Source organism: Doryrhamphus excisus, linkage group LG14 (genome assembly GCF_037039965.1).
Source record: "Doryrhamphus excisus strain RoL-2023G ecotype Guam linkage group LG14, RoL_Dexc_Guam_v1.1, whole genome shotgun sequence".
NCBI lineage: Eukaryota > Metazoa > Chordata > Actinopteri > Syngnathiformes > Syngnathidae > Doryrhamphus > Doryrhamphus excisus.
The window spans coordinates 18871099-18894047 of NC_136370.1; the positions used below are offsets into that span (position 1 = coordinate 18871099).

A 22949-nucleotide genomic window follows, 5' to 3' on the forward strand; every position below is an offset into this window, starting at 1 on the left:
ACGTTGATTTCGACTCAACAGCGCACCCGCCCACCCACAGAGCGAGGCATGACGATTGGATTGGATAAGACATGTCCCGTCTTGCAAAAGGAACGGTGAACTGACTCTCCAGTCAATCAAAAAAAAAAAAAGCATGAACGACTATTTTAGGGGCGATGACCTCGGTCATTCCGTTCACAAAAAAGAACTAGTTCTTTTGAGCGGTTCGTTCATGATGTGTTCACGACACACCACTTATTGTATGCTTTCAAATTGACTCTGCACAGTACAGATATAGAAATAGAAATACATTAGCAGTTTCTCATGTTGGGGGGGAGGGGTGGGGGGTGAAAACATTTCATGACAGAAAATAATTGACAAGCACTGAGCTGACAGGAGTCACGGGTAGCGATAGTGCCAAGGAGAAGTCAGTGTCATGGGAGCCTCTTCTGTCGTTCAAGTGGACAACGACAAGTGGACAAGAAGAAAGCAGCGTGCCAGTAAGTATTGTTCAGTGGAGATGGGGAACATGGCAGAATCGACCTTTTGTCAGTGATGAGCATTTCACTCCTTTGACTGTCAAAGGTAACGCTACCAACTGTCACAAAAGTATCCTGCTGACTCACAACAAACTGTGTGTGATTGACAAATGGAAAGACTGACTCATACTCTTCATTGTTGTATTTGTAGAGATATTGGACATAACTCCACTGGTGTTGATTCAGCGCAGACGGGATAGAAGATAGACTCCAGCAAACAGAAGCAAGAGAAAACTCACTGAATAAAGTGGAAGGCCTGAAGAATAGCAATGGAATTCGATAACGGTCGGAAAAAAAAACGCATTTATTAAAAACAAAAAAAATAAAAAAAACATCACTTTGGTTCCGATTTTCTACCTGTTCTCAAATATCTTACTTTTTATTTTTCTACACAAAATAAGATGAAAAATAAATAAACAAATCAAGAATAAAAAAAATCAATCAATCAGTAATAAATAAATAAATATAATAATAATAATAAAACGGCAAATAATAAAAACTTAAGAAAGCACATATAGTTGGTGGGTAGACAAATGATTTTTTTCAGATTAAAATGAACAAAGCATTATTAGAGCCCTGTAGACATGACAAAACACGACTATAGTCACATTTATACTCTTTTTATTTACAACATATTGCGCAACTGCAGGGTCTTGAGACACATGCTAACTCGCAAACTAGACAGCTAGCGACCTAAACGGTAGCCTTCAAGTTATTTCCTTTCAACTTAAATAGCCAAAAACTAACCACTTCCACACGGATAGGGAGGATAACTATTAACAGTTATTTAACCTTTAACATGAACATGAATCAAAGGTAATATTTTTTTTCTGGGTACATGATACCATACAGCATCCATATCAAACTAACATTAAACTTTCATATCAAGGCGGGGGCCTCAAATTAGCGTCCTGCGGGCCACATTTGGCCCGCGGGCCGCATGTTTGAGACCCCTGCTTAAGCGAAACTGGGCAGCCTCAACGTCTCATTCGCCTAAGTCAGCACAACAACAATTTTCTACATTCTGTCTCTCGCTCTTAAAATAAACCAACCATCAAATTATGGACTGTTCATGTCTTCAGAAGGGGATCAACAACTCCCACTTTATAACAATTCTGATATTTAAGCGGAAACTTTTCGCCAGTGAGACAGTCGGAGTTGTTACAGTCTTGCTAACCACCGAGACCCCAGAAACACAAAACATGCCTGGAAGCAACCGTCGTCCAAACTGGTGCAGAGTGAATTGTAAATGTCTACGAAAATATGATGAGGGTACCGACAGGGTCATCAGAGAATTTTGTGTTTTGATTTTGAGTAGGGCTGCACGGCGTAGGAGTGGTTAGGCCTCACAGCTACGAGACCCGAGTTCAATTCCACCCTCGGCCATCTCTGTGTGGAGTTTGCATGTTCTTCCCGTCCGGGTACTGCGGTTTCCTCCCCCATTCCAAAAACATGCTAGGTTAATTAGCGACTCCAAATTGTCCATAGGTATGAATGTGAGTGTGAATGGTTGTTTGACTATATGTGCCCTGTGATTGGCTGGCCACCAGTCCAGGGTGAAGACAGCTGGGATAGGCTCCAGCAACCCCTGCGACCCTCGTGACGATAAGCACTGGGCTGTAGGGCTGTACGGTGGAGAGTGGTTAGCATGCAAGCCTCACTGCTAAAAGACCCAAGTTAAATTCCACCATCGACCATCTCTGTGTGGAGTTTGAATGTTTTCCTCGTCATTCCCCGGTTTCCTCCCACATTCCAAAAACATGCTAGGTTAATTCCCGACTCCAAATTGTCCATAGGTATGAATGTGAGTGTGAATGGTTGTTTGTCTATATGTGCCCTGTGATTGGCTGGCCACCAGTCCAGGGTGTACCCCGCCTCTCGTCCTAAGAAGACAGCTGGGATAGGCTCCAGCACCCCCGCGACCCTCGTGAGGATAAGCGGTAGAAAACGAATGAACGAATGAGTGGTTAGCATGCAGGACTCACAGCTAGGAGACCCGAGTTCAATTCCACCCTCTGCCATATCTGTGTGGAGTTTGCATGTTCTTCCCGTCCGGGTACTCCGGTTTCCTCCCACATTCCAAAAACATGCTAGGTTAATTAGCGACTCCAAATTGTCCATAGGTATGAATGTGAGTGTGAATGGTTGTTTGTCTATATGTGCCCTGTGATTGGCTGGCCACCAGTCCAGGGTGTACCCCGCCTCTTGCCACAAGAAAACAGCTGGGATAGGCTCCAGCGGTAGAAAATGAATGAATGATTTTGTGTAGTTATTAAACCCTTTTGCATCAAATATTTCTAAGAAATGAATAGTCCTTCTCTGGTTTTTATATTTGATGAATAGAATTTGTGGTTGCTGTACTTCAGAACACTGCAGCAGAACACTGGCGGATTACTGTCTTGTTCAGTGTCTTTGCTCCACCCAGTGGCAGTTTACTGTAAGTGAAAGTACACAAACATACGCTGAGCAGAGCACGGTTCACCGCAGGTGGTGTTTACACAGGAAGCAGATGCTCGCGTGCATTGACTTTGACTAACCACACACGCATGACAAAGTACCGTATCATTACAGGAAATGACAGGACTTGACAGGAAATGGACCTCAATGACTTTTGACCATCTATTTGTCAAGAATTAAAGGATTGTATCGTGATTGCAAGCTGAATAAAGTACACAAATATATTTGTGAAGAATAAATACAGCAATATAAGGCAATGTATTAGTATCCGCAAAATCATAAAATTGTACCCTGATGTCACAGATAACACAATAACAATCCGTGTTCATGAATCCACCATAAGAAAGTCCCTGGGCAAAAACTGAAGTATTACGGGCGTTTTCAATTTTGCCAAAAAACATCTTAATGATCCTTAAAGACCTTTGGGAGAATACTTGTGAAAGTAATGCCGCACTTCAAAAAAAGAACATCATACCAACAGTAAAATACAGTGGCGGTAGTGTGATGGTCAGGGTTGTTTTGCTGCTTCTCTCGCCCAGCTGTCTTAGGGCGAGAGGCGGGGTACACCCTGTATTGGTCTCCAGCCAATCACATGGCACATATAGACAAACAACCATTCACACTCACATTCATACCTATGGACAATTTGGAGTGGCTAATTAACCTAGCATGTTTTTGGAATGTGGGAGGAAACCGGAGTACCCGGAGAAAACCCACTCCACACAGAGACGGCCAAGGGGGGAATTGAACCCTGGTCTCCTAGCTGTGAGGTCTGCGCGCTAACCACTGCAGCCCAAAGAACATCATATCAACAGTAAAATACAGTGGTGGTAGTGTGATGGTCTGGGCTGTTTTGCTGCTTCGGGACCTGCAGAACATCTCTTTGTGACATCAAGCTGAAACCAACTTGGGTTCTGCAGCAGGACAATGATCCAAAACACACTAGCAAGTCCCACATCTGAATGGCTGACGAAAAACCAAATGAAGACTTTGAAGTCCAGACCTGAATACTACTGAGATGCTGTTGCGTGACCTTAAAAAGGCTGGAAAAGCCTTCAATGTGGCTGAATGACAACAATTCCCTGGGAAAGAAAATTCATTCATTTTCTACATGAGGGTGGCTGTCTTCGGGCGTGAGGCGGGGTGGCCAGCCAATCACAGGGCACATAGAGACAAACAACCATTCACACTCACATTCATACCTATGGACAATTTGGAGTCGCTAATTAACCTAGCATGTTTTTGGAATGTGGGAGGAAACCGGAGTACCCGGAGAAAACCCACGGGGAGAACATGCAACTCCACACAGAGATGGTCGAGGGTGGAATTGAACCCTGGTCTCCAAGCTGTGAGGTCTGCACGCTAACCACTAAACTGAATGATTATATAACGAAATTGTACTTTTTTCTATAATATGCATATATCACATGTGTAGATTATCCATCCTGACTTTAGGAATGTGCTGTGTGTTTTTTTCCAACTTTCCAACTTTCCCAACCTCTCAAAACCCACTTTGGCAGAGAGAAGAAAAAGACGGCAAGTAAGCAAAGTAGATTGTAATGAAGGCCGTAGACAAGAAGCAATGGGATTTAAATGCAACTTAAAAGGAGGAGTTGGAAAAAGGAAGGAAGGGAAGAGTCAACATGGAATGGGCGTGCCAGAAAAAAGGGAAACATGAAGTTTTACATTCCACAGGGTGAAGTTGGACGCATCTGGAAACCTTTAAAGGACATGGGAGTGGAACAAGGAGGAGGAGGAGGAGCTTTTGAATATGCAGACCACATTACAGCAATGCTCACATGACCGCTTGACGTCTTATATTTGGGTTTGTATTGTACTCATGGATGGTACAACAACGAGTTGAAACCAGAGCTGACACATTGAGAATGATTTTTTTCCCTTTTAATTACAAGTCGACGCAGGACTTAGCCGAGAGGAAGAACCAGGGAGGGGTGCAGAGGCCAGAGGAGGCGGGTTTTGGGTGAAGCTGAGAACCAGACCGAGAGAGGAAGAGACATAGACTGTTCAGTCCGACAGTCTTAAAGACTCCAGAATGGACGCCAGCGTTGATTCTCAAGAAAAAGGGTGAGTTGGGTAGAAACTTTACTTGGGGACTTTGCGAGAAAAGGAACCCGGGAACCGTATTTAGTGGGGAGCAGAGGAAGTTTGAGTCCTAGAGGGGCGGGGGTAGTCAGTTAGCCACAGCAGCAAAAACAGATGTGAGTCACTTACTAATAAATAGGTCAGGGGCTGAGATTAGCGGGACTGATCTTAGTATGGTGCCATTTTGTTTTCATCTTATTACCCTCAAATCACGTTTGTAACGTGATCTGTGGCAACACCAGTGAATTCTCTTAAAGAAATTTTGGTTTAACATGCCGTGAAAGTACGTAAGCGCCTGACCATGTCGCACTTGAGAGATGACAAAAAATGGTCTGGGATGCCAGACCATTGCTTGTGGCATCACCAATCAATTTTTTCCTGGAAGTCATCCTTGGAAAAGGTTTGGAAAAAAATGTGTCTCTCACTGAGACTGAGACTGTACAGGAAACATTCCGAGTGGTTGTTAGATGACCGTCATGTGACTATCCCAAGTTATGGCTTCCCTTTCCATACAGATTTTTATGTCAGCGTTTTTTTCAAGGCACCCAAAGTGCTTCATAATGAAATGAAGTCTTCACCTCACAACACTGGAGGCAAGATGAAGTGTCTTGCTCAAGGACACAACAACAGTGACTGAGTGGAGGGAGGGATGTTGACCATATTTTGATGATGCAGCACCAGCAATGCTCAAAGTTTGTTTACAATTTCACGACATTGAACTCTGCCTCCTCGGTTTTGATACATCATTATTCATTCATTTTCTACCGCTTTTCCTCATGAGGGTCACAGGGTGCTGGAGCCTATCCCAGCTGTCTTAGTGCGAGAGGCAAGGCTAGACTGGTGGCCAGCCAATCACAGGGCACATATAGACAAACAACCATTCACACTCACATTTATACCTATGGACAATTTGGAGTCGCTAATTAACCTAGCATGTTTTTGGAATGTGGGAGGAAACCGGAGTACCCGGAGAAAACCCACACATGCACGGGGAGAACATGCAAACTCCACACAGAGATGTGGAATTGAACCCTGGTCTCCTAGCTGTGAGGTCTGCGCGCTAACCACTAGACCGCCGTGCCGCCGTTTACATCATTATTATAATACAAAATTCTATATCTATAACCATTTTTACATCCCTACTTATTTTATTGATAAAAACCTTTTTCTATCTGCAATTAATTGTGATTAATTATGAGTTAACTGCAGCTTGAATGTGATTAATCGTGATTACCTGAATAACAACCGTGTCCCCGTGTTGACCGGAACACAATGTGACAAACTAACTTTAACCCTGAAGCTTATGCACCGTAGCAAACTATTTTTGCAAAACATTGGGAATATCGGCATCTTCCTGCTTCCTGAAACAATGGAGCACTGTGACGGAATACACACGGGAGTGTTGTGTCTCGAGGCGAACTTGTCAGCATGGAATTTACGACCTTCTGTTTGTCCTTCACAGCCACGGCAACAATCCGACGGGAGCACACACTCCTCAGTCGTCACCCCTCTCGCCTCCTTCCATGCCCTCCTCGCTTCCCCCTTCAAGGCCAGGCAGACCCAAACCGCCACCTCCGACGGCGAAGACCTCCCAGCTCCCTTTCCGACCTCCTCAACCTCCTTCTTGTCCGTCGCTCCCTCCTGCGTGCAAACCCAACCCGCCTCCGTCGCCTCTCTTCCCCGATACATCGCCTCCTTCTCTCCCACGGCCTCTCTCCCCCGTCCCCGTCTCCGTGTCTCCCTCACCGACACCGCAGACGTTTAACCCAGCTGACCTCCCCCCCTGTTTAACTCCTCTTCCTTCACCCTCCAGCCCTCCTCCACTTGTCATCCCACCTCCTCCTCCAACACCTCCGCTGCTGAGCTTTGTAGATCGGCTGGTAGAAAGCGCTTCCGTGTGGTTGACTAAAGGACTGAACCAACAGCAAGTCATTTGCATCCTGGAAAAGGAGACGTCCGGGGTGAGAGATTCAAGATTTAAGATGGATTTTTGCTTCTTAAGACGTTAATATCTCAGGAAAAACAAGCTGAGTATTTGTTTACGATATTGACTTCACTTTACTGTCACACCCGAGTTTATACGTTCAACATATACCAATATATTCCTCTTGATCTCTATTTGGCTTTGGAACCTCTCACTCTGGTACTTGAAGGCATTCCTGGTTGAGAGTACCGACGACCAAAACATGACGCTGTCCGTGCACTTGCCGAAGAAGCAGGAGACATCGCCCGTGCAGCACCTGAAGGTCAAACAGCACAAGACGTGTATGTTACTGTTTTTGGAACATACAAACTGCAAGCCTCGCTTATACATAACAATAAAAACACCCTCTAATTGTTCCTTTACCCAGTTCTTCACTTGGACGGTTCCACCCTTGTTTTCGATGACATCTACAAACTTCTCTCCTTCTACTGCGTCAGCAGGTAAGACACGCAAAAACAGGATTCACATTGTAGAACGTGTACTTCCACGTGGGAAGAGTCAATGAGACACACCTCTTAATTAGGGCATTAAACAATAATAGGTTTGGCTACACTTACATAGACTGGTACTGGTTAGTATTAATGGTACTGTTACTGCCCCAGCATGGCCGTACCCCAGTCCCAAAAGCATGCTTGGATGTGACCGAGGTTGGGTCCACCCTGGACTGGTGGCCAGCCAATCACAGGGCACATATAGACAAACAACCATTCACACTCACATTCATACCTATGGACAATTTGGAGTGGCTAATTAACCTAGCATGTTTTTGGAATGTGGGAGGAATGTCGGAGTACCCGGAGAAAATCCACGCATGCATGGGGAGAACATGCAAACTCCACACAGAGATGGCCGAGGGTGGAATTGAACTTGGGTCTCCTAGCTGTGCTAACCACTCGTCCACCATGCAACCGCTTGGTCGTATTTCATTCATTCATTTTCTAACGCTTATCCTTATGAGGGTTGCAGGGGTGCTGGAGCCTATCCCAGCTGTCTTCTTCGGGCGAGAGGCGGGGTACACCCTGGACTGATGGCCAGCCAATCACAGGGCACATATAGACAAACAACCATTCACACTCACATTCATACCTATGGACAATTTGGAGTCGCTAATTAACCTAGCATGTTTTTGGAATGTGGGAGAAAACCGGAGTACCCGGAGAAAACCCACGCATGCACGGTGAGAATATATATATCTAATATTTTTGTCAATATACTTATATGATGGACTTATATGATATACTAGTATATGATGGACATTGTGGACTTACTTCCTGAAATCCAAAATCCATTATTGTTAACTTTCCGCAAACCTTAAATACAAAAGTGCATGAATGGAGACATTGATTCCACAGCTGTCATGTCCTCATGGACCTACCCACTCAGGAACTGTGTCATTTTTTTTGTTGTTGATTCCAATCAGGGACATCCTGGCTGCACCGCTGAAGTTACCCCGAGCCATTACATTGGCCAAACAGAGACAGGAACTGGAGATCATTTCTGCTATGGGTACAGGTAAATATAAATAAGTTTATATGTTTTTTTTAAATGGGAATAATATTTGATAATAACTAGGGCTGCCAAAGTTAACGGAAGTTCCCTTTAAAGGCGGCAAATGTTTTGACGCGCCATTAACGTTTCCTGTTTTGACCTTCGGCCCCCACCGTAGTTTGGTTGAATCACAGTAACTCTGTAGCCACAAGCTAAAACAAATATTGATGGGAAATTGAGAAAAAAAGAGTATTTTGATTGGTAACGTTAGCTTCAAAGCCCTGGCAGATGGCTCTTGTAGTGATAACCAAAGTTATTTGTATCTACTGTCGCTGTGTTTGACTTATCACGGATTACATGGCCTGCCAGAGACCGGAGCAGTGCAGGTATTGTTTTTATTGTCATATAAGTGCTACCTTGGCATAAGAGTGGCACAACTAACGAGTGTTTTTCACATTTTTACATCTCTTTGATGATTTTTGTATTGAACTGCTAGCTAAACTGCACTTCCAGCTGCTATTGACGGTCTGTCAATATGGCTAACTCCAGTGTTTTGCTAGCATTAGCGATTTAGCATCGAACTACCACAATGATGAACATTAGCACTAAAAGTCATCAAATCTTACCTTTATGTATTCCCACATAGTATCAGAATTCGGGAGCAAGTATCAGGTGAAAGAAAAAGGGTGGAAATACATCCAAATGCATCCTAAAATACATCCATTACAGCCCTCTTTGCGTCGGAGATCGGTGCGTGGGTGCGTTCAGTGACCGTCAAAAAAGTAGGACAAATCGGAAATCGCATTAAACATTCAAAAACTGTGGAAATAGTTCGAGTATTGTAATAAAATAATATTTACTGTGCTATAATGATTAATTTCTATGTTTTTCAAAGTGTTTTAAAAGAGAAATTAAATTGTTTGCAATTTGGATGAAATGTTTTATGACTATTGCCTTATGTTGCCTTAGGTATTTTCATTTGTACATTTCATGAAGGAAAGGTGCAATTTTTTATTAATAATCCTTTCTTAATGTTTCTAAATAGGCTTTTTACTCACAAACATTTAGAATTTAAAACCAGTATCGTAAATAAACAAATCTTATTTTGAGCTGACACAAATAAACAAAAACATGTTAGTGTGAGAGGTCTCACTTGCTGACGTTTTGTATTTGTTGAACATTTGTGGCCGAGTTTAAGAGCTAATATGCTAATAATAAAGAAAAATAGTAATGCAAAAATATGCTTGCTGACTGTATTTTTTTGCAGGCTTCTGGACATCAGATATGAATGAGAAGACGATGAGCCGGATTCTGGATTTGGATCAGAGCCACAATAATTACATGTATGTCAACGCAGTCGCTTTGGAGGAGAAACCCAACAAGGAAACGAAAAACTGTGACGATTCCGCAGCAAAAATCGAAACCCCTGAAAGCATCGTATTCTCCTTGCTTAATGGAGAATCCCTACAGAAGGAAACCCCAGAGATGAAGACCGCGCCGAGCCGAGATTCTAAATTCAAGCGGCCTCCACCCAGGCCCCCCAGCTTGGGCACAGGCTCTGGCACGGGCCTCCTCTTTTCATCTCCTCCCTTAGACAAAAGTTCACCTTCTTTGACATCTGCAGCGGACAGAATCGAGGAAGGAAGAGTGGGAGGAGGCGACAAAGAAGAGAGGAAGTCAATGTTGACGTCACCTCCCCCGTTAAGGCCTCCTGTCCCACCGCAGAATCGAGCCGGACCCCCTCTGCCTCCTGCACCTCTCCGGCACAGCTCCTCCAGGAGCAGTACTGATGGACTCGAGAAGGAACAAAAACGTGTGAGGGGAACGGAAACCGAAGGATCGAGAGAGGAGGAGAAAACACAGCAGGGTGACGATGCTGAACTATTGAACAACAAATACGTGAAAGTGAAAGATAGAAAGGATAAAGAAGGTGACAAACAATCCAGCCCTCAGGCTTTAGTGAAGAAACCCACCCGACCGGTACCTCAGCCAAGGAAAAAAGTCTGGTCCTCGGAGAGACATGGAAGTCCCAACCAGGCTCTAACAGGGTCAGCACATCACAATGCTGGGATGAAGGGAGGCCCTCCCGCTCCGGCAAAGCGGCCAGACGTGTCACTGTACTCTCCTCAAGGGGGCACTGTCCTTGGAACCGACCCTGACTCCTACTCTAATAGCAGCACAGAAGAAGAAGGAGAAACCAACCAGGAGCAAGATCAAAACTCGAAGTAGGAGAATAACGATATTTTCATTTTTTACCGCTTATCCTCACGAGGGTCGCGGGGGTGCCGGAGCCTATCCCAGCTGTCTTTTTGGGGCGAGAGGCGGGGTACACCCTGGATTGGTGGCCAGCCAATCCCAGGGCACATATAGACAAACAACCATTCACACTCACATTCATACCTATGGACAATTTGGAGTGGCTAATTAACCTAGCATGTTTTTGGAATGTGGGAGGAAACCGGAGTACCCGGAGAAAACCCACGCATGCACGGGGAGAACATGCAAACTCCACACAGAGATAGCCGAGGGTGGAATTGAACTCGGGTCTCCTAACTGTGAGGCCTGCGTGCTAACCACTCATCCACCGTGTAGCCTTGATATCTATTATTCATTCATTCATTTTCTACCGCTTATCCTCACGAGGGTTGCGGGGGGTGCCGGAGCCTATCCCAGCTGTCTTTTTGGGGCGAGAGGCAGGGTACACCCTGGACTGGTGGCCAGCCAATCACAGGGCACATATAGACAAACAACCATTCACACTCACATTCATACCTATGGACAATTTGGAGCATGTTTTTGGAATGTGGGAGGAAACTGGAGTACCCGGAGAAAACCCACGCATGCACGGGAGTACATGCAAACTCCACACAGAGGTGGAATCGAACTCGGGTCTCTTAGCTGTGTGACCTGTGCGCTAACCACTTACACACCGTGCAGCCTGTTACAAATTAACCGATTAATTTTGGTCCATAAAGACAAGACTCCATCCAAAACTAATTACGCCAACTAACTAGACCAGAACTCATGAAGATGAAGTGAGGGGGTAAGTTACTACTGATGCACTACACTGCTGATGGCGAAGTCATTCTACTTTATGTAAAAAAAATTGATCCAACCGACGAACTGCGCAAATCTGAGGTTTATGAGGTTAAAGTGGCAGAAATGTACTGTGTACACAAAGCAAGTATTTTGTACTCATCATTCATCCTATTATTTTGATTTCCCCAGAGTGACGCTTGGCCAACACTCCACGTATCATAGAAAGGTGGGCAAGTGGGCGTAAGACATTGACTTGACTGCACCTCTCTTATTAGTAACCTTTCAGAAAGTCGTGGACCCAAAGGAAAGCGAACATCAACCACCATCATGTTGGACAAAGCTCGTTCCCGCCTGTCGACTGTTATTACCGGCCTCATCAGTCACGATCGGCGCCTCTCACAACGCATCGTGGAGCTGGCCAGAGATCCTCTGAGCTATTTTGGTAACCTGGTAAGGAGGACTTACCTTGGCTTGTACCGTCCTAGTTTTTAAACATCCAACACATAGAATCAAAGAGCGGGTTTTGGTGTGTGACTTGCAGGTGAAAGAGCATCGCACCTTCACCCTTGAGACCATGTCCAAGCACTCCACGTCCACTGAGCTGTTACAGGAGATGAGGCAGATGATGACTCAGCTGAAGAGTTACCTGCTCCAGAGTACTGAGCTGCAGGCCATGATGGAGCCACAGCATCAGTATTCACAAGACAAACTGGGTATGTAGTTTGTATTCAGCTCTGCCCCCCCCCCCCAAATTTAGAAGAAAATGATCGGAAATTCCCATCGGAAATTGCAATATAACCGCTGGACTCTTACAAAGAGCACTAAACTCATCACACAGCAACTTAACACTCATTTGCTCTGGCCTATATGGACAAAACTACCCCCCCCCAATTTAGAATAAAATGATAAGAAAATTTAAAAAAAATGTTGCGAGGCAGCCAATCATGAGCGATGAGAAACCCCCCCCCCCACAAGCTTGTCAACCCATCGGAAATTGCAATATAACCGCCTGACTCTTACACAGAGCACTAAACCCATCACACAGCAACTTAACACTCATTTGTTCTGGCCTATATGGACAAAACTACCCCCCCCCATTTATAATAAAATAAGAAAATTAAAAAAAATGTTGCGAGGCAGCCAATCATGAGCGATGAGAAAACCCCCCCACAAGCTTGTCAACCCATCGGAAATTGCAATATAACCGCCGGACTCTTACAAAGAGCACTAAACTCATCACACAGCAACTTAACACTCATTTGCTCTGGCCTATATGGACAAAACTACCTCCTCCCCCCAATTTAGAATAAAATGATAAGAAAAATTTAAAAAAATGTTGCGAGGCAGCCAATCATGAGCGATGAGAAACCCCCCCCCACAAGCTTGTCAACCCATCGGAAATTGCAATATAACCGCCTGACTCTTACAAAGAGCACTAAACCCATCACACAGCAACTTAACACTCATTTGCTCTGGCCTATATGGACAAAACTACCTCCTCCCCCCAATTTAGAATAAAATGATAAGAAAATTTTAAAAAAATGTTGCGAGGCAGCCAATCATGAGCGATGAGAAACCCCCCCCCACAAGCTTGTCAACCCATCGGAAATTGCAATATAACCGCCTGACTCTTACAAAGAGCACTAAACCCATCACACAGCAACTTAACACTCATTTGCTCTGGCCTATATGGACAAAACTACCCCCCCCCCCATTTATAATAAAATAAGAAAATAAAAAAAAATGTTGCGAGGCAACCAATCATGAGCGATGAGAAACCCCCCCCCCCCCACAAGCTTGTCAACCCATCGGAAATTGCAATATAACCGCCTGACTCTTACAAAGAGCACTAAACTCATCACACAGCAACTTAACACTCATTCGCTTCCAAATATATATTTATACCATACATCCCTAACTTTTTTGGACGCATTTTATAAGAGCTCGGCCTGAATCTCTCCCAATGAAAAGGTACCATGCTATGTAATACCAAGGAGACTACGCATTGACAGGAAATTTTAACAATCATTTTGTGTGTTGTTTATATTGTGGTATTGTTGTTTAGACATTTTGGCTAAATTTGTGTCATGACCCCTGCAGAGAGCATTGTGGAAGCAGCTCTATGTAAGAGTGTGCTGAAGCCACTGAGGGAGCCGATTTACAACAGTCTGGAGAAACTGCACAGCAACAATGGCAGCCTTAAGCAAATGGCACAGAACCAGGTATGGCAATATACGTATATACGTATACATATATATATATTTCCCTTTTGCAGTAGAAGTTGAAAGTCACCACGTGTGGACAACAGCATGACTGAGGTCTGTGTCATTCCGTGTCAATTAGTCTATAGTTCTTGGAAGTACCACCACAGCTCTAGGAGTTACCACTGCCGTCCCCGAAGCCTCAGCAATGGAGAAGATTAGCATCAAACTTAGCAATCTCCATCTTGAATACTCTCCACAAAAGAAGATTGAACTGTTGCTGAAGGCCTGTAAGATCATCTATGACTCCATGTCTGTCAGCTCTCCAGGTAAGGGAACAAAACAAAAATAAGATCACTAAATCATTTTCATTTGCTTGGAACTCTATGCAATTTACTCCATGAAGAGGAGGAATGTAATGAACAGTAAAGGGAATAACAGCGTTACTTTTTTTCAGTAACTGGTAATCTAACTAATTACTTTTACTGTCAGCATAACGCCGTTACCGCACGTTACTGAAGCCGCCTAAAAATGTATCACAGACTTCATAACTAATATGCAGCGAAGTGAGAGTGTTGCAGAGGGACAAGGGATTGGCTTGACTTGGATTGGCTCAGGTTTGCGTAAAATTGCGTCTTCAGCCAATCAGAGAACTTGAGTGGGCGGGTGTTTAGAGCACATAAGCCATGAGGATTCGCTAAGATTGAGTCGACAGCCAATCAGAGAACTTAAGGCGGGTGTTTAGAGCACATAAGCAATGAGGATTGGCTCAAGTTTTAGTAAAATTGCGTCTTCAGCCAATCAGAGAACTTGAGTGGGCGGGTGTTTAGAGCACATAAGCGATGAGGATTCGCTAAGATTGAGTCGTCAGCCAATCAGAGAACTTAAGTGGGCGGGTGTTTTGAGCACATAAGCGATGAGGATTCGCTAAGATTGCGTTTTCAGCCAATCAGAGAACTTGGGTGGGCGGGTGTTTACAGCAAATCCAAACAGCGTTTGCCAAACTGAAGCACAGACACTAATTTAACCTCGTTGATGTCAACGGTAAAATGTACATTATATCCCCGAAAAAAAACTTTGTCCACGTCTAGTGTGAGCAACTGAAACCCACAGAAACACTTTTTTAGTAGTTTTTTTTCAAGTAACTAGTAACTATAACTAATGACTTTTTTAAAGTAACGTGCTCAACACTGGTAATGAAATCATCTGTCCTCTATTGTGGTGGAAACATGACGGCTTGTTTGTTTAGGGCGGGCCCACGGAGCTGATGATTTCCTGCCTGTAATGATGTACGTCCTGGCTAGATCGAATCTGGCAGACTTAATGCTGGATGTGGAATACATGATGGAGTTGATGGACCCCGCACTAACAATAGGAGAAGGTACTATTTGTTCCCTTTCGGAACCTAATGAGCCATTTAGTTCCCTCATTGACTCTGTATGTGTGTGTGTGTGTGTGTGTGTGTAGGTTCGTATTATTTGACAACCACCTTCGGGGCTCTTGAGCACATTAAGACGTTTGACCAACAGATGTCAGCACCACGACAGCTCAGTCGGGAGATTCAGGACTCCATCCAACGTTGGGAGAGACGACGTACGTTCAACCAGGACGGTTGTGCCCAAAACTCTGTTCAGGTACACGTGAACATATACTCAAACTTTTGAACAAAGGTGCAAAAAAATGATTACAAAATAATAATAATAAACGATGCCAAAGCGTAAGTGAGACCTGAAAGTCCGGAAGTCCTCGGGAGCGCTTGGGAGCGTGACCAATCACAGCGGATTGGGCGCACCTAGAGGAGGACCGTGGGTGCAGGAAATCAAACAAAGCATTTGGGTTGATGTGAGTGAAGCAGGAAGTCCATGGAAAAACTACAGAAATAGGTGCACAATATGGAAGATCTAGAAAGCTTTTAAATTAAACCTAATCCACAAATGTTGGATCCTGCATGAGGGGTTGTTTGTTTTCCTTTATTATGCCTCAGTTCCTGTTTACGCTTTTATTTTGTCATGACTTCCTTTCAAATGTACTTCTTCACTGAGATATTTCTCCTCTCTTGAAGAGAAGTATTGGATGACATTTTTAGCTAATTGCTTATTTTTAGCCTTATGCATTATTTTAGCTGTTTGAAGATGAACTATATCAGCAAGTTGAAGTATTTGTGATTTTAGAAATAAGGAGTTAATATGTTCTCTGTAGGCGCCATTATGAATTATCCTTACTGGCCTTTTTTGCAGTACATGTAAAGTGTATCCAAGTTCTATTTGTATTACATGATGATACATGAGATGTGTACTCACTAGTGTGTCTCTCGTGTAGGACTTTTTGACAGTGTGCTGTCCTGAAATCGGAAGTAACCCCAAAACTTTGGGCGTCTTTCCCACCACTACAGTCCAACAGCTAGCTGAACAGTGTGCCTCACGCTTCCAACAAGGTAGTGTGGGTTGGAAATGCTTGGATGGATGCAATCATGTAACCCAAATGTCACTCCTTGCGGTGTAACATCCTCCCCTTTCTGCCCCCCCTGCCCCTTCCCCACAGACTCGTACATGCTTAGCATCCACATAGATGGTGTCCTTCGGTCCCTGGACAATACAGAGCTGGCACTGACTGTGAAGAACAACTGTCAACCAGGAGGATACTGCTTCATCTATCACCCCAGGGACCAACCCAGCAAGCCGTCAGGCCGCACTTGCCCCACCGGTCCACCCCCGCGACCGCCCCCACAGAGCATTTTACAAACCCGGGAAGCAGAGCCAAGTCTGATTAGCTTGTAGCTGCAATCAGAAGATGGAACCGATGGAACAAAGTCAGCTCAGGTGTACACTGAAAACATGACAATCAGTTGAATGTTCTTACAGCTAATTTTGATGCATTTGTATTTCTAAAGATGGGGTCTGGGACTCTAATCATGTTTGTCTATTTTTTATTATTATTATTATTATTTTTGCTGTTGTTAAACTTCCAGTGGTGTTTCCGCTGTTCTGCAGGGGAGGGCCTGGAAGGACAGTTGATGGGATGGAAACTATAGAAGGAGAAAATAATCCATCAAGTCACTAATATAGCAAACTGGGGGGGGGGGGGGGGGGGGGCACACTGTATATTTTACACGTAACAGTCCACCTGGAATTATTGTATCTGTAAAAGTGTCATGCAATCTGCTATATGTGCACTTTGAAATCATTTATTTGATATAAAGTGCGATATAAATTACATTTATTATTATTATTATTATTATTATGTGCTTGTGTCCCTTTTTTCAGGATCAAATAACAAAAATTGATAAAACAGCTACTTCAACCATCATAAAGTTGGCTCAAGCCATGATGTTGAGTTGAAATTAAATACTTTGGAAAGAACGGGTATTCAAACACTCGGCGGGCCAGATGTGGCCCCCGGGCTGTAGTTTGCCCATCACTGCTCTGGTTAAGCGAAAAGTCGATTACCCGATCGCTCCTCCCTTGAGTGTAAGTGGGGAGAACCAAAGCAGCCAAAATGTTGTATCACATTAAGGAAGGCGAGGGAGGCATGTTTATTATTACCGTATATGATTGATCTGCTTTATAGTGTCCATTATTTTCATTTTTAAAATATAGTATTAACTTGTTTAAAAGGGACACTACGGACCAAAGGTTTCGTTTCTGATCCATAAACCACTAACTGAAGTGTCTTTGATAATTCAATTGCTTACATTGAGGTCAATGGCTGTTCTGTATGTGCTTTCTGGATTCTACTAATAATAGTAAAATGCTAAATATGCTACATGTGGCTACTTGAAGGTATCAACATTGCCCCATTCCAGGTTAAAAGTGGAAAGGAGTTGTGTTAATAGCACCCATACTATTTTATTTCCATGTCATTTATGGTGTTCTACACAGTGCACACACCATTTTTGGGGTGTTTTGAGTAGTACATTTGTTCTCCAAACAGCCATTTCCACTTTCATTTTCACAGTCATACATCATTATGTACCATTACATGGAAAACAACTTCAAAATCAGCCTAAAGAAACAATATTGCAGTACAGTTTATACATAAAAAGTGAATTAGACCTACCCAACATGATGTTTACGGTGGTATCAGCACCAGTTCATCCAGCTTTCCAATCATATCCTGCAGCTGCATCCTATTGGTCAGCCTCTGTCTGTCCCGCCTCTTCAGCAGCTGTCTCTCCATTTGATGAAACAGTCGTGCAACCTGAGATGCTGACATTTCCTCCGCCTCCTCCGCTGTACGGTTGTGATGCTTGAGTGGCCTTTGCGCTTGGAATCTGGCTCGGTATGCCTGGGAGAGGGCGAGTGGGGTGGACGAAGACAAGAAGGATGCCTCGTTACAGTCATTGTCTCCTCTGTCTTCAGCGTCCCCTCTGGCTGCTTTCGGTCCTTTCTGGGACAAGAGCTGTAAACCGTGTACATAAATAAACAAGGCAATATATTATCATGTACATATTGTATAAAACATACAGTATATATGGTATACATTTGAAGCCGTTTAAGTCACATTTTACTTGTGACAATTACCTATGGTAATTTGTTGACATTGGACCAGACCATTGGGCCTGTCACAACTAATTTTGCCTGTCAATTATCATTCAAAAATCACTGTGTCGTGTCAAGATTGAGCCACTACATGGTGTACCATATTAGCGGAGCGTCATCACGTCACGCACAATTCCTACTCCTGGTGTCAAAAGAACTACACACACAAAAAAGCAATAGGTGGATAAACAGACAATACACTACAAACATATAATGCAGAATATTTTTTTTTAGCTTTTTTTTTTTTTTTAAATATCGACATATTAAAAAAATATCGTTATCTCCATCATTGTGACAGGCCTATCGACCATATATGTCCACAATTACTTTTTAATAATAATAAGAAGAATGTAGTGGAGTTAACGGGAATAACATAAGCAGATTTCTCAGCATCTGACCAATTAGCCGCCTGCTAACTTTTTTGATGCATGCGTCACCCGGTCGGCACAGCGGACGAGTGGTTAGCGCGCAAGCCTCACAGCTAGGAGACCAGGGTTCAATTCCAGCCTCAGCCATCTCTGTGTGGAGTTTGCATGTTCTCCCCGTGCATGTGTGGGTTTTCCCCGGGTACTCCGGTTTCCTCCCACATTCCAAAAACATGCTAGGTTAATTAGCCACTCCAAAAGACAGCTGGGATAGACTCCAGCACCCCTCACCCGCGTCACCCGGTATTTGATCCAGTATCAACCAGCACGAATCCACACGCACCTGCACTCTAGTCAGTCTGGAGCGTATGCCCTCCAGTTTGTCTGCACACAACTTTCCAGGGTGGCACGCAGCTGCTCTCTTAGTGAGCGTGTGTGTGGGCCTCTCAGCGGCGGCATCTGTCACATGGCAAATCACCACACTGTCCTACAAGCACACCACACAAATGAACAGTTTTTTTTGGGATGTGCATGTGTTGCATTTAACTTACCATCCAAGTCCAGAAAATAGTCTCCACCTGCTTCCAGTTTAAGTACAACTCAAAAAGATCACAAAGCTCCTGCACACGGACACAACTCTAGGAGAAAAACACAAGGATTACATTACATTTGATTTCAAGTAATGGTAATGGTAATGGTTTTATTTCATTTGAACATGCATCAGATTACAATTGAATGCATCCCATAATCAGTTCCCAGTTCCACATGTCCAAAAGGAGTAGGAAGAAGCAAAGCTTATTAAATCCTACCCCTCCATCTGGTACTTTTACAATCACTGACTGTTACATTTGTTCACTTCCTGCCTTTCTAATATAATTCAAGTTTTTTTTATTTAATTTTTTATTGAAAAAAATGTTAATTTTTTTAAATTGTTTTAAATTCTTTAAAATTATTTTAATTTTTTTAATGGTTTGTTCACTTCCTGCCTTTCTAATATAATTTAAGTTTTTTTTATTTTTTGTTTTAAAAATAGTTTTTTTTTTTTTTTTAATAGTTTTAAAATTTTTTAAATAGTTTTAAATTTTTTAAATTATTTTCATTTTTTTATATGCTTTTATTTCATTTGAACATGCATCAGATTACAATTGAATGCATCCCATAATCAGTTCACAGTTCCACATGTCCAAAAGGAGTAGGAAGAAGCAAAGCTTATTAAATCCTACCCCTCCATCTGGTACTTTCACAATCAGTAACTAAAAGTAAAAGTTACATTTGTTCACTTCCTGCTTTCCATAATACAGTTTGGTTTTTTTTTGTTTTTGTTTTTTTCTCCTCTCTGGTAGAGAAGTATTGGATGACATTTTTAGCTAATTGGTTATTTTTAGCCTTAAGCATTATTTCAGCTGTTTGAAGATGAACTATATCAGCAAGTTTTAAGTAAGTAAGTTGGAACAAAATCGGTGAGCACACACCTCACTCAGCACAGTACAGCGTTGACTCGAGAAAGAAGATGATGCAGGAAGTTCGCTAGCAGAATGAACCTGAGAAATTTGTAGGAAAATAATTTTATGATGAATTTTCAATGTCGGCCACACCAGCAAAATTCCAAACATTCATTCAAACACAACATGCAAACTGTAATCTCTTGTGTATGAGAAATATGAGTACGACAACTATAATCAAATGCGTTATTACATTTATTGTACGTTATTGCAACATTTAAAGCTGATATTTTTCATATTAAATCCCGTTTTTTTCCCGTATAAAATGGAAATAGGCTGCACGGCGGTCTAGTGGTTAGCACGCAGACCTCACAGCTAGGAGACCAGGGTTCAATTCCACCCTCGGCCATCTCTGTGTGGAGTTTGCATGTTCTCCCCGCGCATGCGTGGGTTTTCTCCGGGTACTCCGGTTTCCTCCCACATTCCAAAAACATGCTAGGTTAATTAGCGACTCCAAATTGTCCATAGGTATGAATGTGAGTGTGAATGGTTGTTTGTCTATATGTGCCTTGTGATTGGCTGGCCACCAGTCCAGGGTGAACCTGGACCAAGTTGATTTACTGACACAAATTGATAATATAAATTCATAAACACCAAAAATGGTCATTTCCTCACAGCATGTAGCAACGAGGTCTGCTCGTCCTGCATGGACAGCAGCATCTGGCCTTGATGTCTCAGGAAGCCGATAAGCCACTGAAGACGTCTCAAGTCAGTGTACTCGACTCCAGGCTGCGAAGAAAGCTCAAATTCCATCTACAGGCACAGAAATTCATGTATTAAATACAATTTGCTAAAAATATAAAGTACACCTGCACTATTTAGTACTTTAGAACTGGAAGGGGTGGGTGGACAGGAACAGGTAGGTCTTTGTCCCGCTACTGGGACACCTGCCCTTGTAACCCAGACATTGATAAGTTGAAGAAATGGACGGAAGTGTACTGCAGGTCTGATATTGGTGACTTACGACGATGGGTGCGAGTAACGTTGTGTCCAGTTGTTGTACTCGCTGTGTTAAAAGTTTCTCCATTATTCCCGAAGCCAGCTGCCAGCCGAGTGCCAGAAGAAGTTCCCTGCTGGAAACTCCTTCCTCCTTCCGGTACATCCAGCTAGCATAGTAACCGCTCTGCCACAGGCCTGCACTCACCAGGGTCCTGCACTCGGAGGCTACAAATACAGTGGAATTGATTCTGACAGCTCCGGTAACCATATATATATATATGTTAAGCGCTAATGATGGATCTGCGCAATCGATCGATAGCTCTGCGCCCAAGATGGATCCATCGTTAGCGCACAAATCGATCGATTTCTGCGCTCACGATGGATATAACTGCCTTGAACTGGAGACCGATGCTTTGACACTACGCTGACGATATAATGACAATCATTGATCTGCTAATTGCATACAATGACAGTGTTAGGGTTAGGGGTTAGGGTTCACACTCCCCCCACCGAGAACGGTAACAAATCAAAACTTTGAAATTTGCATGCGTCGACTTCTTGATTCTTGTAAGTAACACCGCTCAGCGCTGCCATCTGTTGGCATCTAAACAAACTACACACATCCATCCCGGGCGCAGTAATCGATCAATTTGTGCGCTAAGAATGGATCCATCTCAGGCGCAGCGCTATCGATCCATCGTTAGAGCGTAACATATACATTATTTCAACATGAAATAAAAACATAAAATACCATTTTGAATCTGTGTACTTGAGGAGACAGTTTTGGTTGTTTGAAGAATGTTGGCTAGCAGCTGCCAGAACTGGTCCTCCTGGAAAACAGTAAGGAATACTGATATTAGGAATATACATATACATATATATATACACACACACACATATATATATATATATATATCACAAACTCAGGGAATACATTCTTGGCCTCAGGAGCAAAAATCCAAATGATTTGAATGACCCAGTATTAGTTTTTGCTTTGTGTTTTTCCTGTATTTACTTCATTTTGGATTGTTTGTCTATACGCGTCCTGTGATTGGCTGACGACCAGGCCAGGGTGTACCCCCGCCTCAAAGTCAGCTGCGATAGGCTACAGCACACCCACGTGACCCTACGGAAAAGTGGCATTGAAAAAGATTCGATACTTTTGTTCAACAACTGTATGTAATAAATAAAACAAGTATTTTGATTATTTAGTTGATATAGTTACATTCTTATATTGTTATACAGTGTTAAGTTTATATTTATATATTGCGACAACAGTCTCTGAGGGTCCGTACTTGGAACCTGAGAAAGTACTGTAGTTCTTTAGCAAAGAAGCGGTTTAAAAAAGCCGCCATATTGTAAAACACACCACAGCATTCTTGTGTTAAATAATTCGTGTGTAACTTGACGGAAGAGAAGATGGCTTACCCCATTAACGTCACCAAACTTCGCCAGTCTAAAAGTCTGCGGTGTTGGAACATGCCGGAGTCCGACGGCAGCCAATAATCTACACAAAGTTCCAATCACCTCCTTTACTTCCACAGTCGCTTTACCGCGCGGCATTCCTAGCAACTGGGTTTGTTTATTTCGCCGATGCCCTCTTCTTCTGTTTTCATATTGTGCCCAATGGATACTAGCGGCATATTACTGCACCCTGCCGGACATTTTGTGAAACGTCATCTACTTCCCTTCTCAGTTAGGCAACTGTACTGCAAAATTAATATAAAATTTAATTATTAAATAGATTAATAATATTTTTTTATTTATTTTTTATATAATTTTTTACATAAAATTATTATTATTTTTTTAATTTAA

At 43.0% G+C, this 22949-nt stretch overlaps 2 protein-coding genes across 5 annotated transcripts; one reads left to right on the forward strand and one right to left on the reverse strand.

The window, feature by feature from the left end:
- The first annotated feature begins 4802 nt into the window (after positions 1–4802).
- Positions 4803–16861, forward strand: rin3 (Ras and Rab interactor 3). Its single transcript, XM_078796060.1, has 14 exons — positions 4803–5060; positions 6541–7039; positions 7232–7343; positions 7430–7502; positions 8483–8574; positions 9818–10775; positions 11865–12039; positions 12131–12302; positions 13690–13811; positions 13933–14119; positions 15040–15171; positions 15258–15424; positions 16110–16224; positions 16332–16861. The coding sequence occupies exons 1-14, from the start codon at positions 5029–5031 to the stop codon at positions 16565–16567; spliced, it is 3072 nt and encodes a 1023-aa protein (XP_078652186.1). The 5' UTR covers positions 4803–5028; the 3' UTR covers positions 16568–16861.
- Positions 7154–22733, reverse strand: tedc1 (tubulin epsilon and delta complex 1). Of its 4 annotated transcripts, none has more exons than XM_078796062.1 (9): positions 22563–22733; positions 21886–21964; positions 21160–21359; positions 20811–20948; positions 20166–20234; positions 19245–19331; positions 19037–19180; positions 17847–18188; positions 7154–7318 (listed from the first exon to the last, which is right to left on the reverse strand). In XM_078796062.1, the coding sequence occupies exons 1-8, from the start codon at positions 22695–22697 to the stop codon at positions 17859–17861; spliced, it is 1182 nt and encodes a 393-aa protein (XP_078652188.1). In that variant the 5' UTR covers positions 22698–22733; the 3' UTR covers positions 7154–7318; positions 17847–17858. The 4 variants fall into 4 exon arrangements, with proteins under 4 accessions (XP_078652188.1, XP_078652189.1, XP_078652187.1 ...); XM_078796063.1 differs by lacking the exon at positions 7154–7318 and adding an exon at positions 15525–15582; XM_078796061.1 differs by lacking the exon at positions 7154–7318 and having other exon boundaries at positions 17576–18188.
- Between the last annotated feature and the right edge of the window lie 216 nt (positions 22734–22949).

Bases quoted from the DNA above. Each gene is read 5' to 3' on its own strand.
- rin3 (XM_078796060.1), top strand. From the start codon at position 5,029: ATGGACGCCAGCGTTGATTCTCAAGAAAAAGG. The intron at 7,040-7,231 runs GTGAGAGATTCA...TGGTACTTGAAG, and splicing joins TGGAAAAGGAGACGTCCGGG to GCATTCCTGGTTGAGAGTAC. The intron at 7,344-7,429 runs GTATGTTACTGT...TCCTTTACCCAG, and splicing joins GGTCAAACAGCACAAGACGT to TTCTTCACTTGGACGGTTCC.
- tedc1 (XM_078796062.1), bottom strand. From the start codon at position 22,697: ATGCCGCGCGGTAAAGCGACTGTGGAAGTAAAGGAGGTGATTGGAACT. The intron at 20,235-20,810 runs GTGAGGAAATGA...CAAATTTCTCAG, and splicing joins AGACCTCGTTGCTACATGCT to GTTCATTCTGCTAGCGAACT. The intron at 19,181-19,244 runs GTAAGTTAAATG...GTGTGCTTGTAG, and splicing joins CTATTTTCTGGACTTGGATG to GACAGTGTGGTGATTTGCCA.